Source organism: Nesoenas mayeri (assembly GCF_963082525.1).
Source record: "Nesoenas mayeri genome assembly, chromosome: 3".
Classification (NCBI taxonomy): domain Eukaryota; kingdom Metazoa; phylum Chordata; class Aves; order Columbiformes; family Columbidae; genus Nesoenas; species Nesoenas mayeri.
In genome coordinates, this window is record NC_137544.1 from 101,518,768 (window position 1) to 101,533,114 (window position 14,347).

Consider the following 14,347-nt stretch of genomic DNA (forward strand, 5'->3'; position numbering starts at 1 on the left):
AGAACAAAGCATAATAAATTACTAAAATTGCAGGCCAGTGGCAATCAAGTGATTGTTGCATGTTATTTCAAGGCAGCATTCATGAAGTCTTACTGCAGGTGCTAGTCAGTTCGATGACATCTAATTCAGCAGTGTTAGGAACACCTGAACTCTTAAATTTTATGTAGCCTCCTATGATCTTAGGCAAGTTCTTAATCCTTCCATCCCTTGCACCAAAGACTACTTACATGTTTCAGAAAGTTGTTTTAAGTGTTTCCACCTGCAGATTGAGAATTTCATTCTCAAAGATGCTGAGTTAACAACTCCAGTTGTAATTCAAGTCCCTTAATGCTCCTGGAAGTGAATGCCTCAAATCCTGCTGTTTCCAGTTCTGTGCTTTATTTTCTGTACACATCTAATATTAAGCTCCCCTTACAGAGTGCTATTTAGTAAGTACCTAGAAAACGTTTTATTATCATTCCAGTTCTACTACAGGATGCTTCAATTCCTAAATAATTGACTTGATGTAATTGCCTTGTCTGGCACTACCCAGAAGTGATGAAAGCTTTCACTTTTACAACTCCATGTGTTTAAGTTCATGCAAATTGCCTTTTTGACCTTAATACAGCTATCCACAGTAATTCTTCCTAACCATAATCTTTTGAACAGATTTTTGGTATGCTAAAACATAGGAATCCATTATATATTTGAGGTATGCTTCTGTTCTCCCAAGCAAGTGCCTTGTTTAATCTAGACTTAAGAATCCCAAGCTACTACTCCTATCCAGATTCACTACAATGCTAACATTATGCACAGGTATCACACATGACAGAAGTACAAAAAGTATGTCTTTAAAGTCAAATTGGTACATTTTTGTATGTTTTTCATTAAGACAATTCTTGCTTCCACAGATGGGTACTGCCACTACCTTTGCATACATACTTGTAATGTGAAATGGGATGTGCCGACATGAAAAAACTGTTAAGATACCTCATGAATATATTTGAGGTTGGAGTTTAACAAAATTCTTCTGCTGGTAGAGCAGCAAACTACACAGCACATGGATGGGACCAAAGAACTTATTTAAGGTATAAAACAGAACAGCAAATAGTCAACAATTATTATTACTTGCTTTAAAAGTACAGATAAAGGTCCAAGTTCACAGAACTAAATATACAGCCTTGCTGCTCTTTCTCATCTCAGTTCTCTGAAGCTCTTATTCAAGATTCCTATTACCGTATAAAATTATACCGGTATAAATGAAGATGTACATTTAAAATAGCAGCCTTTTAACTTATTTCCCAAAAGAAACATTACTTCTAGTAAGAAAAAGAAATTTAACATGCTTCTTTCACGAAAGCCAGATTACTTTTAAGACTGAGTCACCAAACTCCATAAAACAATAAAATGAAGCTATGAGGATTTTGATTTCACTTTTGTTTTTAAGCCTGTGTATTTTTAATCAAATTGTAAAATAATACATCACCTCAACTACAGGGAGGGAGGAAAGGGAAATGAGAAAACAGCATTAATCAGTATTGTTATGAACGTGGTTATCAGAAAAAGTCAAGGTGAAACAGTCAGTTACAGTAATGTTAAGAGTATTAGCTATGGCTAGGTGTAAGCATACTCTTACCTACTGCTAGATAAAGTAGTTTACTTCTCACTGAAGGTACATTAGGCTACTTCATGGTTACTGTGTGATAAAAGCAGGCGCAATGCTTGATACTGTGGAGAATTAGGTGCCAATAACCTATACCTTGGCTACTTGCATTAACAGTTTGCCTTCATTTCGGATGACAAAACCATTTAGTCTGAATAAGTAGATATGGATGCTTTATTATTTAAAACAACTTATATTGATAAATGAATGATAAATTAAAATAATGAAGTATATCAACAGGTATAACCTTCTAAAAGTAGGACTAAGTACTTTAAACACCATCCTTTTTTTTTCCTATTATATTCACATAGGTGAGTGAAGGATAGCTAGTTCCCTTTTCTCTTAATTTGAAAATATCAACAAGGACCAGATCAGGCTTTACAAATTCAACTGCAAAGAGAAAGAGTTTTAATTAATCTCACTTGTTAAATCACACTCTTAACTGCTGTAACAAGAAGTCTCATAGACTCTTTGCTTAAGAAGGTCAGCTTTACAGACCATGCAGGTGATGTGGGGTCACTGGCTATCTTTTTAAAAAAATATAATATAAAAAAAAACCCCACGCCTGGGGATAAGGTCAATACATTCTCTGCATTTGTCTTTGCAGCTGAAAGTGCCATTCTTTGTAACTAGATCTATTTGAAACAAACATACAGCAAGTATTAAACTAAAACAGGTCAGTTAGGATGTTAACAGTACAGACTTGTTAGAGCCACCTGAGGACTGGTGAACTCCAAAGAACTGCAGGAAAGATCCTTCAGGGGACTGAAAGCTGAAGAAATTATATGAAATACAGCATAAGGCTTATGAGGATATGAAACAGACAGCAGAAGGGTCCCACGAGGGCATTGCTGCTGAAATCAGTTTTATGCAGCATCTTCATCAGGAGGTTGGAAAAGGGGGCAAGAAGTGGAAACTCCAAGTTTGCAAATGATATTGAACACTTCTGGGCAGTCAAATGCTGGGCCAATGCTGTCCCAACTCCAGAGGGACCTCAGAACTGCACTTCTGCCCAATCTTCATTAGGATTCCCCTTCTCTTCCCCCAGACAAACTGCAGTATCTGGCAGCTCTCAGAGCACAGTGACCAACCTGATCAGCTCTCTTAGCACTGCTCAAGGTGGAAGTAGGATTTATGGATTCTTGTAAGAAATATCACAAAAAGGATACCTTTCCATTTCACAGTATCACAGTATGTTTGGGACCTCAAAAGATCATCCAGTCCAATCCCCCTGCTGGAGCAGGAACGCCTCGGTGAGGTCACACAGGAACATGTCCAGGTGGGTTTTGAATGTCTCCAGAGAAGGAGACTCCACAACCTCCCTGGGCAGCCTGTTCCAGTGCTCTGGCACCCTCACTGAGAAGAAGTTTATTCTCAAATTTAAGTGGAACCTCTTGTGTTCCAGCTTGATCCCATTACCCCTTGTCCTATCATTGGTTGTCACCGAGAAGAGCCTGGCTCCATCCTCATGGCACTCACCCTTTATATATTTATAAACATTAATAAGGTCACCCCTCAGTCTCCTCTTCTCCAAACTAAAGAGCCCCAGCTCCCTCAGACTTTCTTCATAAGGGAGGTGCTCCACTCCCTTCATCATCTTTGTTGCCCTGCGCTGGACTCTCTCCAGCAGTTCCCTGTCCTTCTTGAACTGAGAGGCCCAGAACTGGACACAATATTCCAGATGTGGTCTCACCAGGCATTTCACTATAAAAAAGTCCCTTCAAACAAACCACTCGAGTGTTAAAAAAAAAAAAACCACAACCTTTGAATTTATCCCAGAGGAAAAATATGAGGTATAACAAGGAACTTGCGACAGAGTTATTACAGGGCAGAAAGGAGCAGCCCTGATCTCAGTCAGGTGATGTCGAAGTACTGACTGATGAGGACACACACAGCACCACCGACAGGCACGTACAGCACGTGGGAGAGGAGTCGGTTGTGTCGTGCATGTCCTGTGCTAACGCTGAAGGGAGAAATTCCCCGGTCCGTACACCCTTACAAAGGTGTAAATGAACAAGGTCTCAACTCAGACACCCACTTACGCACTTGGATACCAGCCAGGGCTGACACCATGGAAATCCAAACCCAAGGACATCCCCAACAAGCCACTGCTATAAACATGCAGATCACACTATGTATATATTATTGGAGTTGCTGGCTGCCAACGCATGTGTACAATAAGTGCTCAGGCTGCAATCCTAAAGTTAAGGCTGAATTCAAGTGCTGAACATCTTTGCATAAAGCCTGCTGTATTATGAATAATTACAAAACCAAACAGGATCATTTCTGAAACTTCCATCTCAATTCAAGAGCTTTCTGCATCTAGAGCAGGCAAAATGGGTAACCAAGTCATGAGACAGTGAAGGTTTTTATGATTGATTTTTCCCCTCTCTAAATGAATGTCCTAGTTACCTCAAAACAAGAAATACAATCACCCTACCTACTGTTGTTAAAAACCAGATGAGACTGGATATGTACTAGATCAAAAAGAATGATTCAACGCCATTAAAATTCCAGTGTGGTTCTTAGAAATCAGAGGCGCAATTAAAACCTGATATATTTTCCAAGGACACAGTCTGAAAAGTCACAATTCCTTCTCAGCTTTGCACTTTGACGTAAGGGTAAAATAAAAAACAAAGTTACTAGGAAAAAAATCTAGATAATATACATATTTCATATAAAGGAGATTAAATTTCCATTTACATTTTTCCTATCTGCACCAAAAAAATAATGTGAAAACCAGGAAAATACAACTTAAAACAAAAGTGCAGAGATATGGAGAGGGCAGACATTGTACTTGAAACAATGTATAGCTGGCAACAGCCAGTGGTGAGCTAAACACCTAAGAACAAAAATGGCACCCATAGCACCATTACTGCTTGCTGCGTGTGTCCAGTTACACAATACAATTGTGTGCCAAAGGTATGGGATCAGTATGTGTGCAGTTACAACTCTGCTCAAATCTGCAAATAAGCCAGTATAATTAGTCTTCAATAGTTAGGTGAAAATTTGGCAAAGATGTGTTCAGTCTAGTATATAAATTGTCAGTTTATACCACCCATTTCACATAAACTTTTAGGTTACAAGGTTCAATTCTTTTAGAAAAACAATTTATGCTGAACCTCCAAGCACAGTAATTTTTTTCTGTACTCTCCCCTCTATCTACTTCAAAGATGCTGGTGTGTTCTTGAAACAAATCTGACTTCGCTTTTGTTTGGCTCAGAAGTCATCCATCATTTTTTTGAACATGTGCACCTTTACGCTTGTCTCGAACCATAAATACTTTACATTCCATTAATCTTCTCACTGTCCAGTTAAGATTTGTGTAAAGCTTTCTTACCTTTCTTACTTTTAGTATTCTGCAGGGCCATGTCCTGTCTCAAGGCGCAAATGGAAGCCTCACGCACTAGAGCGGAAAGGTCTGCCCCTCTACAGGTACAAACAGAATAGGGTGTTTTAGAATAGATTTCTCTTGTCTTTTGCTGACAGCACATACAAAGGTAAGACACTACAAATGATGGTAAGAGACCGGTTGTGCTGTCATAAAGGTTCATCTTAACAAGAACACTGGAAGAAGTCCAAGGACTACCCAGTGCTGCAACATTTAATACGGAGTGACATTCTCCAAATTTTAGCCACATATTAGGATCAAATAATGAGCAGTAAGGGAAGAGGCAAAACCCCACCCAACATCCTTGAAAATGCCAAAGGATTAATATTGTGCCAATTGGTGGGAACATGATACATTTGTTGGTATCAGTTTTCTGAAAGATTCAAATGGAATCACTCATTATTGCCTTGCTCAAAGCTGGATCAACAGTTAACATGCTCTTAAAATAACAGTATCCACAAAATATGGTCAGATCAGTCTCTCTAAATATTTGTTTCCAGTTGCCAGCTGTTGAACTTTTCACAAGCCTTCAAACTGGGGCAATTCATTGAACTTAAGAAAAATTACAGAATTAATTCCCCATGCTTCATTTGGGGGTGCTGGGAATACTGCTGTATGTAAAAAACAAAACCCAAAACCAACCAAAACCCCACCCCACAAACAAACAAAAACCCCCAAACAAATGAAGCCCCAGCCCCAAACATTACATAACAAAGAAACCCCGAAACCACTCCACCTCCGCCCCCCACAAAGTGATGAAACGGGCAGAGAAAGAAAACTACTAATCTTTCCCAAGTACAAAAAATGACAAACTAAAAGGTGATAGCCTCCATTTCTAAGATTCAAAAGCAATACTGTGACAAGGAGCATGTCATAAACTTTTTGAATGCCAGGAAATTCATTAATAAATCTTTTATTAGATTAAAGCTTTTTGAAATTTTGTAGAATGCCATTTCAAATTACGCTGACAGATTTGGTTGTCAAGCTTTCCAAACAAACACGTCCAAAGCACAAGTTGCCACAGGCCCTCATGACTTTGTGAAACGCGTGGCTTTCAGCTGTGTGACAGAACGAGTTGGTTACGGTTGTTTCAACAATTTGCTTTCATCATCATTGTTGTATATGGATCCACAATTTAAGAGGGCTCTTTTATCCTCTGATCATTCAGGAATTATAAAATAAACTCACGCAAACCCAAGACTGATCTGTAATTACTACATGAAGAGGACTATTCCAGATGAAAAAAAAGGCTTTGGCTTCCATGTATTCCTACCAGCTCCTTGGAAAAAAGCGCAAGCAAGAGAAACATCGTAACAGAAAAGGCTGAAAACCCCTGAAAGTTAAGACATCCTCTTAATAATAACAGAACCCACATTATCATGCATCAGAGGACTGCTGGCACTGCACATTAAATAGTAAAGTCACAACTAGAAGATACTCACGTATAACAATCGCAATGTTGACTGAATGCAATTTCTTCAAGGCTTACATCAATATCTAGTGGGGGGCGGGTGCCATCCTAAAGGAGTTGAGACAATAAAAGAGGAAGAACATGTTATTTTTTACACAAGTCCTCCCCAAAGTAATGCAGTTTCATCAATCGGGAATCATACCAGGGTCTAACTAATTCCCTGAAATATCCACAAATCTTAATGCTGGTTTTAAAATCAAACTGACAAAAAGGTCAACCAGCCTTAAACCCATTTAATTATGAAATAATAATGTTAAAATTTAACTTCCCACCAACAGATCAGATTTTCCCTAAGGAAATGATGGCCAGCCTGTCACAGGGCAGTAGTGCTGCCACTGTTCTATATGCGGACATGCCCTCACCAGCTGGTGACATGAACAGCACCGGTCAGCTGAACTTCCTTGACTTGTACTATGTGTTGAAATCAAACAGCTAAGCAATAAGCACGTAGATTTAGTCTTGTCACCTTTAAAATTGAATTAATTGTGTATCTTTTATATTCTAGACACATATCTTCAAACTTGGCAGACTTCCATTCTGGATTTCATAAAAGTTTACACTGTAGACAATCCTATAGACTTTTTGACCCTACTCTTCCATATTCCCCCACAAAGATGCCAGAAGCGGCTTCTTCTGTTACTATTTTTGCATCTCCCATTGCACCAAATACTGAACAGCACTATAAATTATATTTGAGGCTAGCCAACAAAATATTTCAAACACCGTAAGCATGGAGATGTTGACCGTAGACAACAGTGACATAGTATCAATAGTACAGTGATTCTAGATGTCTACGGTATCAAAAAATACCTGAGTTCAGACAGGATGCTTTTTGATACAACGGATATATTTTTGACAGAAACTCTTTTGACAGAAATGCACACATTTATGTAATTCTTTTCCAGCTTCTTCAGGTGAACTAATATACACCACACGCCTACAATATCTTCAAGAGGAAAAAATAAAATGTATAGGAACTGGCCAGTTAAAGCCCCGGAGTACTTAACAGACAGGAGAATAATCGAGGGCTAGGCAGGGTAAGGGAGCAACCCTGAATGAATGTTTGGTAGAATACCAGTTAGAGAGGTGAGGAGAGAGAAAAAGACAAAGGAACAGACTGATTCTGAAACATCTTGAGAGGAGAGACTTTACACTGGAAACAAGGAAGCCTTGTACAATTTCACATGGGGTATTTTAGTAATTGTAGAAGACTGCAAGCCAGAGAGACACTGCTAACAAGAAATGTTTTACCTATTGCTTTGAGTAGCAACACACGTTGGGCATTTTTTGAGTGGGGCGATCTGCGTGCTCTGAAGAGGAGCTGAGCAGTACGTACAGCGGAGGAGGGGACACAGCTTGCAGGAATGCAGGTGCGCTCGTCACTCTAAACATGTGAAGACGTGTTTGTCTTGCATAATTAACATGCAATTTGAAATTGGCCGATTTGTACAAGTTAACTAAAATAACACTCTTTCACAACAAAGCTTCAGCCTACGTGTGGGCTGGCTGTCTTCCTTACATCCTGTTCCTCCTGCCAACTCCCTCATGCTGCCTTTGCAAAGCATCCGTGTTTTCCCTCGGCAACGACTCTCAGTTTGCACATCCTGTGCGTGTATTCCTCAGGAATTGCTGGGAATGCACATCAGCACCCAGAAACCATTCACGTCTCACCAGACGTTTTAATCAAGCCCTGAGCGCGTATTTAAGCAAGTGTTTCTGTACACAGGGTTTTTTGAATTTCCTTACCTAGAATGCATGGTGAAGTCTGACAAAAAATAAAATATTTCAATTAATTTAATATATTTTCCATGTTCTTCTTGCAGATAACTCAGTTTTAAAGAAAGTAACAACCTATTTCTTGCTCTTAACACTAGAAATACAAATCTTTGCCTAGCTTTATGAGAACTCTGGTGACTGCAGAAGTAGTAAAGTGAGAACAGCACGTCTCCTCATGGAATGAACACGGAAACGCGCAAGGGAAAGATTAATTCAGAGAGTGTTTGTATCTCATTTCTGCTGGCCTCTAATTAAGAGCTGAAAAGAAGAATTCATTAAAGACTTAACACCTCATTCACTACAAAGAGTTGTAACCAAAATATTCAGACTAGCATGCATAAAGTGTGCATGGAAGTGTCTGGCATTCCAAACATAACATGCCCTGATAAGGACAGGATCCACAGAAACAGAGCTGGTAAACACTACACAATGCATTGCTTATATCACAAGGCCCATAATCAGATACAGCCACAGCAAAGATGGTTTGTCAGCAGAAGACAAGTACGCTCTGATAACAGGATAATGACAAGGTAAGCACATCACATGTGCCACTCCCCATGGTGTTATCCCAACAGGAAGTTGGGCTGGTGCCACAAAGATTCCCAGAAGGAAGGAGCAAAGACACTGTTCAGCAACCTCACCCAAGATTTACGGCAGCTGAAGTAACCCCCATTCTAAACAGTTTGATTCTTACAGAGTATCTAGAAAACCTCTAACCCCCAGTTTGCCATCGCCAGTCAAGAGGAAGCCAAGAGATACAGTGAGGACTCAGAGAGCTCCTTATCACACAAGTGATCCTGACCCCACCACTTGAATGCACATGTCTTGATGACCACATGTGTCTGTGAAAGCGGGAGCAGGTGAAATTAAGAGAGAGAGTGAGATAAGTCCATTTTGTTTAATACCACTTTCCCCTCCCAGGAAGGCTTTGCTGCACTATTTTCCTACACTACTAATTGCAGTGAGGGCACCTGAGACAGTTACAAATCTCCAAAGATTCTCCAACTAAAAATTAGGGCAAGCAAAAGCTCCATTAAAAAACAGAGCAGATGCAAACTCTGCACCAGAATCATGCTCTGTTCAGACAGTCTAGAGACCGACACTTACTGCCCACTACATCCAGAAGAATGAGGTTGGTTGTATTAAGTTAGAATATATAAGCCCAATTTTTAAAGAACGTTTTGAGTTATCTTTTAAAATAAACTGGTAAAATAAAAGATGTAATTCCTTACGATATGTTTGAAAAATGATTCTCTAAAGTTAAACTTAAATTCTTTCTAGGTCTTATAAGAGGCAGCCATCTTCAGGAATAGGATTCTAAACAGTTTTAACTGAAATATTTTAATAAAACTTATAAAAAATAAAATAACCTACTGCTAACATCAAATGGGAACACACAACTTTTTTTTTTTCTCCATGAAATAATGCATAGAACAAATGAAGGGAAATCTAACATCCTGAATTTGTAATGAAAGCCTAACTTTTCAACACCTATTTTGGCATGCAAGGACATGCCTGAACGGGATTAACACAACACAACTTTATGGTTATGCAAGTCTGAATTATCTTTTTGTTACAAACTTGCTAAATAATTTTTGCCACACTTTTCGTAATACAGCAATATCTTTTCTCTGTAGTGAAGACTTCGTCTCCTTTGCAGCTCAAAAATATAAAACCCTGATAGGACATCTGCTCTTAACAATCAGTCCTGAACTACTGGAAAAAGCAGGAAATATCTGAGTAATTAATAATGCTTTGTATATTAAGGCCTTGACTACTTCTCTACTGTAGTTAGAGAAATGCTCCAACAGAATTCTATAAACCCAATCTCTGAAGAGGCAGAATGTGCCAATAGCCACAGGGAAGACCCATAAAGTCCGGTATTTTATGCTGTCACATTTATGTTGACATACAACCTCTATCACCACAAGTTTCCTTTGATCCTAAAGGCAAATAAATGTCACAATTACTGTTGAGCAAATACAGCTGGAGCTAGTGAATCATTTTGGTGAACGTGTGGAACCCCCCCAAAAAAGCTTACAATATACTTCTAGGCCCATTACTCACACAGATAGGAATTTTTTAATTAAATCTGTTCAAACTGTGACTATAAAGGCAGCAGTTTATACATTGAGCAGGTTTGCTTTACAAGATTTATCAGCCCCTTGTAGTCTCAGAGCAAATTTAACAGCAGATGTGGCTGACAGTTTATGTGGATGACCTCGTGTGTTCCACAAGACGGGATCCTGCAATTCTGTCAAATTTAATTTGCATTAAATCATTCCATCAAGCTGCAAGATAAGGATTTATTTCCAAATACTCACTTTGGTGATGGTCTTTAAAATAGCAAGTCGATCTTCAGGTGGTGGCAAACCCACATAAAGTGTTTTATCCAGTCTACCAGGACGGAGGATAGCTGGGTCAATTATATCTTAGGGAGGGGAAAAGAAAAAAGACTAAATTATCCAGAAATAAGATACACCCTTAAAGTGTTCACATGAGAAGGAATATGTGCATACTTGTACCTAGATTCAAAGAAGCATTTGTGCTGTGATGTGAAGCCCAGATTGTTAAACAGCCAACTGAAATAGTTTCATCTCTGTCAAGTAGGAGCCTCTATTACCTAGTACTTATGAGCCATCTTTGAGCAGATGTGGCTTAAATAACAGTTTCATCTCTTCACAAATGAAAACAACTCTGTCTTTGGAAATACAGTAGTAGAACATTTTTACTGTCATAGGCAGCATGGTCAAGTGAGGAATTCACATTAGTTCATAACAATGGAAAAATGCTTCCAGTTCTATTGGAAGGATCACCACTTGTATTAACTGCTGCAAATCTGCTTGAAAAGCAGTGACAAATTAAGAATAACAACTACGCAGGGTCAGTCATAAGCATCTATATGTAAACTTAATTTTACTAGTGATTTGCATTTCTACTACGTATTAGTTTTCTGAATGGTAAAATAGGAAAGCCATGAAAACACAAAACAGAGCTGCAAAGTACATAATTTGTTTCCCAGGAAGAACTACAGACTCCAAACTTCATTATGTGTGGAGAAATAAGAAACCAAAATCATCACAGATGTTTCTAGAAAACAATTCAAAGCTTAAACGTAACAGAAAAATCCAGCAGCCTTCTAGCACCACAGGCTTCAATACAAAACTTCCACAAACAGTAAGTCAGGATATAAATACTAAGGATAGATAGAGACAGGGTACATAACCTGGGAAAGACCTCAATTCCTGTCCCTGTTTCAGCATGAGCTACCTGGATGATGTTTCTAAATGCTTCTTGATGCCCCATTTCTCCATCTACCAAACCCGACGATGGTTTTACTTGCTCTGTTACACTAAGGGGTTCTGATAATCCATCTGATTATCTGATCCATTCTGATAATCATGTTACAGCAGTAACATGAACAGCAAAAGCACCCACAGAGGATATGATGAAAACTGTACTTTTAATACAACAAATTGTTTTGAACTCTGAGTTCTGTAGATGTTTTAGGTAGCTATTGTAAGAACCTTATCAAAAGCAACAGCTGAAAGTTCCAACTAAGACTTAAGGACTCCAAACAAAGCTGTCAACACCCTTGCAATCATTACATCCTCTTGACAAAAACGCAGTGAACTGTCAAAATACATGCATTCATGTAAATTACGAGCGAAGAACTGGGAAAAGTTAGGCTGTTAATCCTTACTGTACGGATGTTCAAAAGAAAAAAACAAATAAATCAACCCCACAATCACCAAAACAATAGCATGGAACCACAGCGACCACTTTTTTTGCAAATGAAAAAAGTTTGCTTAACTGTGTCAAGACTTCAGCTACCTGAGATCCTACCACAACCGAGTTTTGATTCGCTTTTTAAAGACGTGCATGGCTTCGTTCAAGTTACTCTCCTATTTATGCTTAAAGGACAATAACTAGAATGAGAGACACACACATTAAAAATTGTTCCACCATATATTTCTTGGGCAAAAGCGATTTTCTTCCCAAGATACAGCAGTCATTGCCACAGGCATCTACATAGGCAAAAAACAGCTATTGCAAATGTGACCTGAATTATGAGAAGAAAAAAGGAAGAACTTGATGTACTAATTTAATCCAGACCAGATGAAACAAGGGTTAAACAGGATCCCTACCATGGCAGACCCAGATCAAAGTACCTTTTTTTATATGTCTGTGCATAGTGCTACATGATACTTTATCTTGCTCTTGGCACAAATGCACTGACCTGGTTTTGTGTCTCTGCGGATGGAAGTCTTGCCACAGTATTGAGATGACAAGTTTGCTCAACAGATCAATTACAAACATCAAACCAAATACTTGCAATAGGGACTGTATGACAACACCATGCACTTGATAACTTCCCCATTCTAAAGTTTCAAAAGCTCTTTCAAAATATTAAGCTTTATATAGAAATTACTGTTTCGATTTTGCATGCTGAGAACATGCCACTTCCTGTGCTATTTGTCTGACACTACAAAGTTAGTGATCTGGTCTGAAGATATATTTATCCATTGGTAGGTACAGGATTACATTGCCCATATTCAAAGATCTACCTCAACTCACACTAACTCAATATCCTGCAGTACTGGCAGTTTACAATGAGAGGATCATACGCAAGTTTAAAACACAGACCTTCACTCCCCATCTCCTTATGAGTCAATTCACTTCACTCTGCTGGTTCAGACTCGAGCTTCAAGTTCTTGAAAATTTAAGTCACATAACACAGAAACTCGTATTTCCCCATTCATCAAACTCATTCATTAGATGCACTTCATATCTGTTTAAAGATTTGAATAATGCCCCCCATTTAGGAATTTCAAAGCATTCCATCCCTATAAGTCATAGTGTTCCCTCCATATCTATTATCTTGAAACTTAACAGAAGAGAGTCAACTGATTTTAGACATATTTAACATTTTTATGAAATTAAGGTAGTTATCACAGTATCACAGTATATTTGGGATTGGAAGGAACCTCAAAAGATCATCTAGTCCAATCCCCCTGCTGGAGCAGGAACACCCAGATTAGGTCACACAGGAACATGTCCAGGTGTGTTTTGAATGTCTCCAGAGACGGAGACTCCACAACCTCCCTGGGCAGCCTGTTCCAGTGCTCTGGCACCCTCACTGAGAAGAAGTTTATTCTCAAATTTAAGTGGAACCTCTTGTATTCCAGCTTGATCCCATTACCCCTTGTCCTATCATTGTTTGTCACCGAGAAGAGCCTGGCTCCATCCTCGTGGCACTCACCCTTTATATATTTATAAACATTAATAAGGTCACCCCTCAGTCTCCTCTTCTCCAAACTAAAGAGACCCAGCTCCCTCAGCCTTTCCTCATAAGGGAGGTGCTCCACATCTTTGTTGCCCTACGCTGGACCCTCTCCAGCAGTTCCTTGTCCTTCTTGAACTCAGGGGCCCAGAACTGGACACAATATTCCAGGTGTGGTCTCACCAGGGCGGAGTAGAGGGGAAGGAGGACCTCTCTCGATCTACTAACCATCCCCCTTGTAATACACCCCAGGATGCCATTGGCCTTCCTGGCCACAAGGGCACAGTGCTGGCTCATGGTCATCCTGTTGTCCACCAGGACCCCCAGGTCCCTTTCTCCTACACTGCTCTCTAATATGTAATTTCCCAACCTATACTGGAACCTGGGGTTGTTCCTGCCCAGATGCAGGACTCTACACTTTCCCTTGTTAAATTTCATCAGGTTATTCCCCGCCCAGCTCTCCAGCCTGTCCAGGTCCCGCTGGATGGCAGCACAGCCTTCTGGTGTGTCAGCCACTCCTCCCAGCTTAGTGTCATCAGCAAACTTGCTGATAGTGCACTCTATTCCCTCGTCCAAACCGTTAATGAATATATTGAATAATATTGGCCCCAGTACTGACCCCTGAGGCACTCCACTAGATACTGGCCTCCAACCAGACTCTGCACCATTGACTGCCACTCTCTGGCTTCTCTCCTTAAGCCAGTTTGCCACCCACCTCACTACTCTATTGTCTAGACCACACCTCCTCAACGTAGCTGTGAGGATGTTGTGCGAGACTGTGTC

The 14,347-nt window shown here is 39.6% G+C and overlaps 1 protein-coding gene across 4 annotated transcripts in view; it reads right to left on the reverse strand.

Moving 5' to 3' along the window:
• Positions 1 to 14,347, reverse strand: part of NVL (nuclear VCP like) — a 48,729-nt gene that overhangs the window by 4,307 nt on the left and 30,075 nt on the right. For 2 of the 4 annotated variants that reach the window (XM_080340934.1, XM_080340935.1), the window contains exons 19-21: positions 10,605 to 10,711; positions 6,476 to 6,552; positions 4,983 to 5,071 (exon numbers count right to left, since the gene is read on the reverse strand). In XM_080340934.1, the coding sequence (XP_080197060.1) occupies positions 4,983 to 5,071; positions 6,476 to 6,552; positions 10,605 to 10,711 (273 nt within the window). Of the gene's footprint in view, positions 1 to 4,982; positions 5,072 to 6,475; positions 6,553 to 10,603; positions 10,712 to 14,347 lie in introns of those variants that run through there. The other 2 variants (XM_080340936.1, XR_013921919.1) reach the window with 2 other exon arrangements.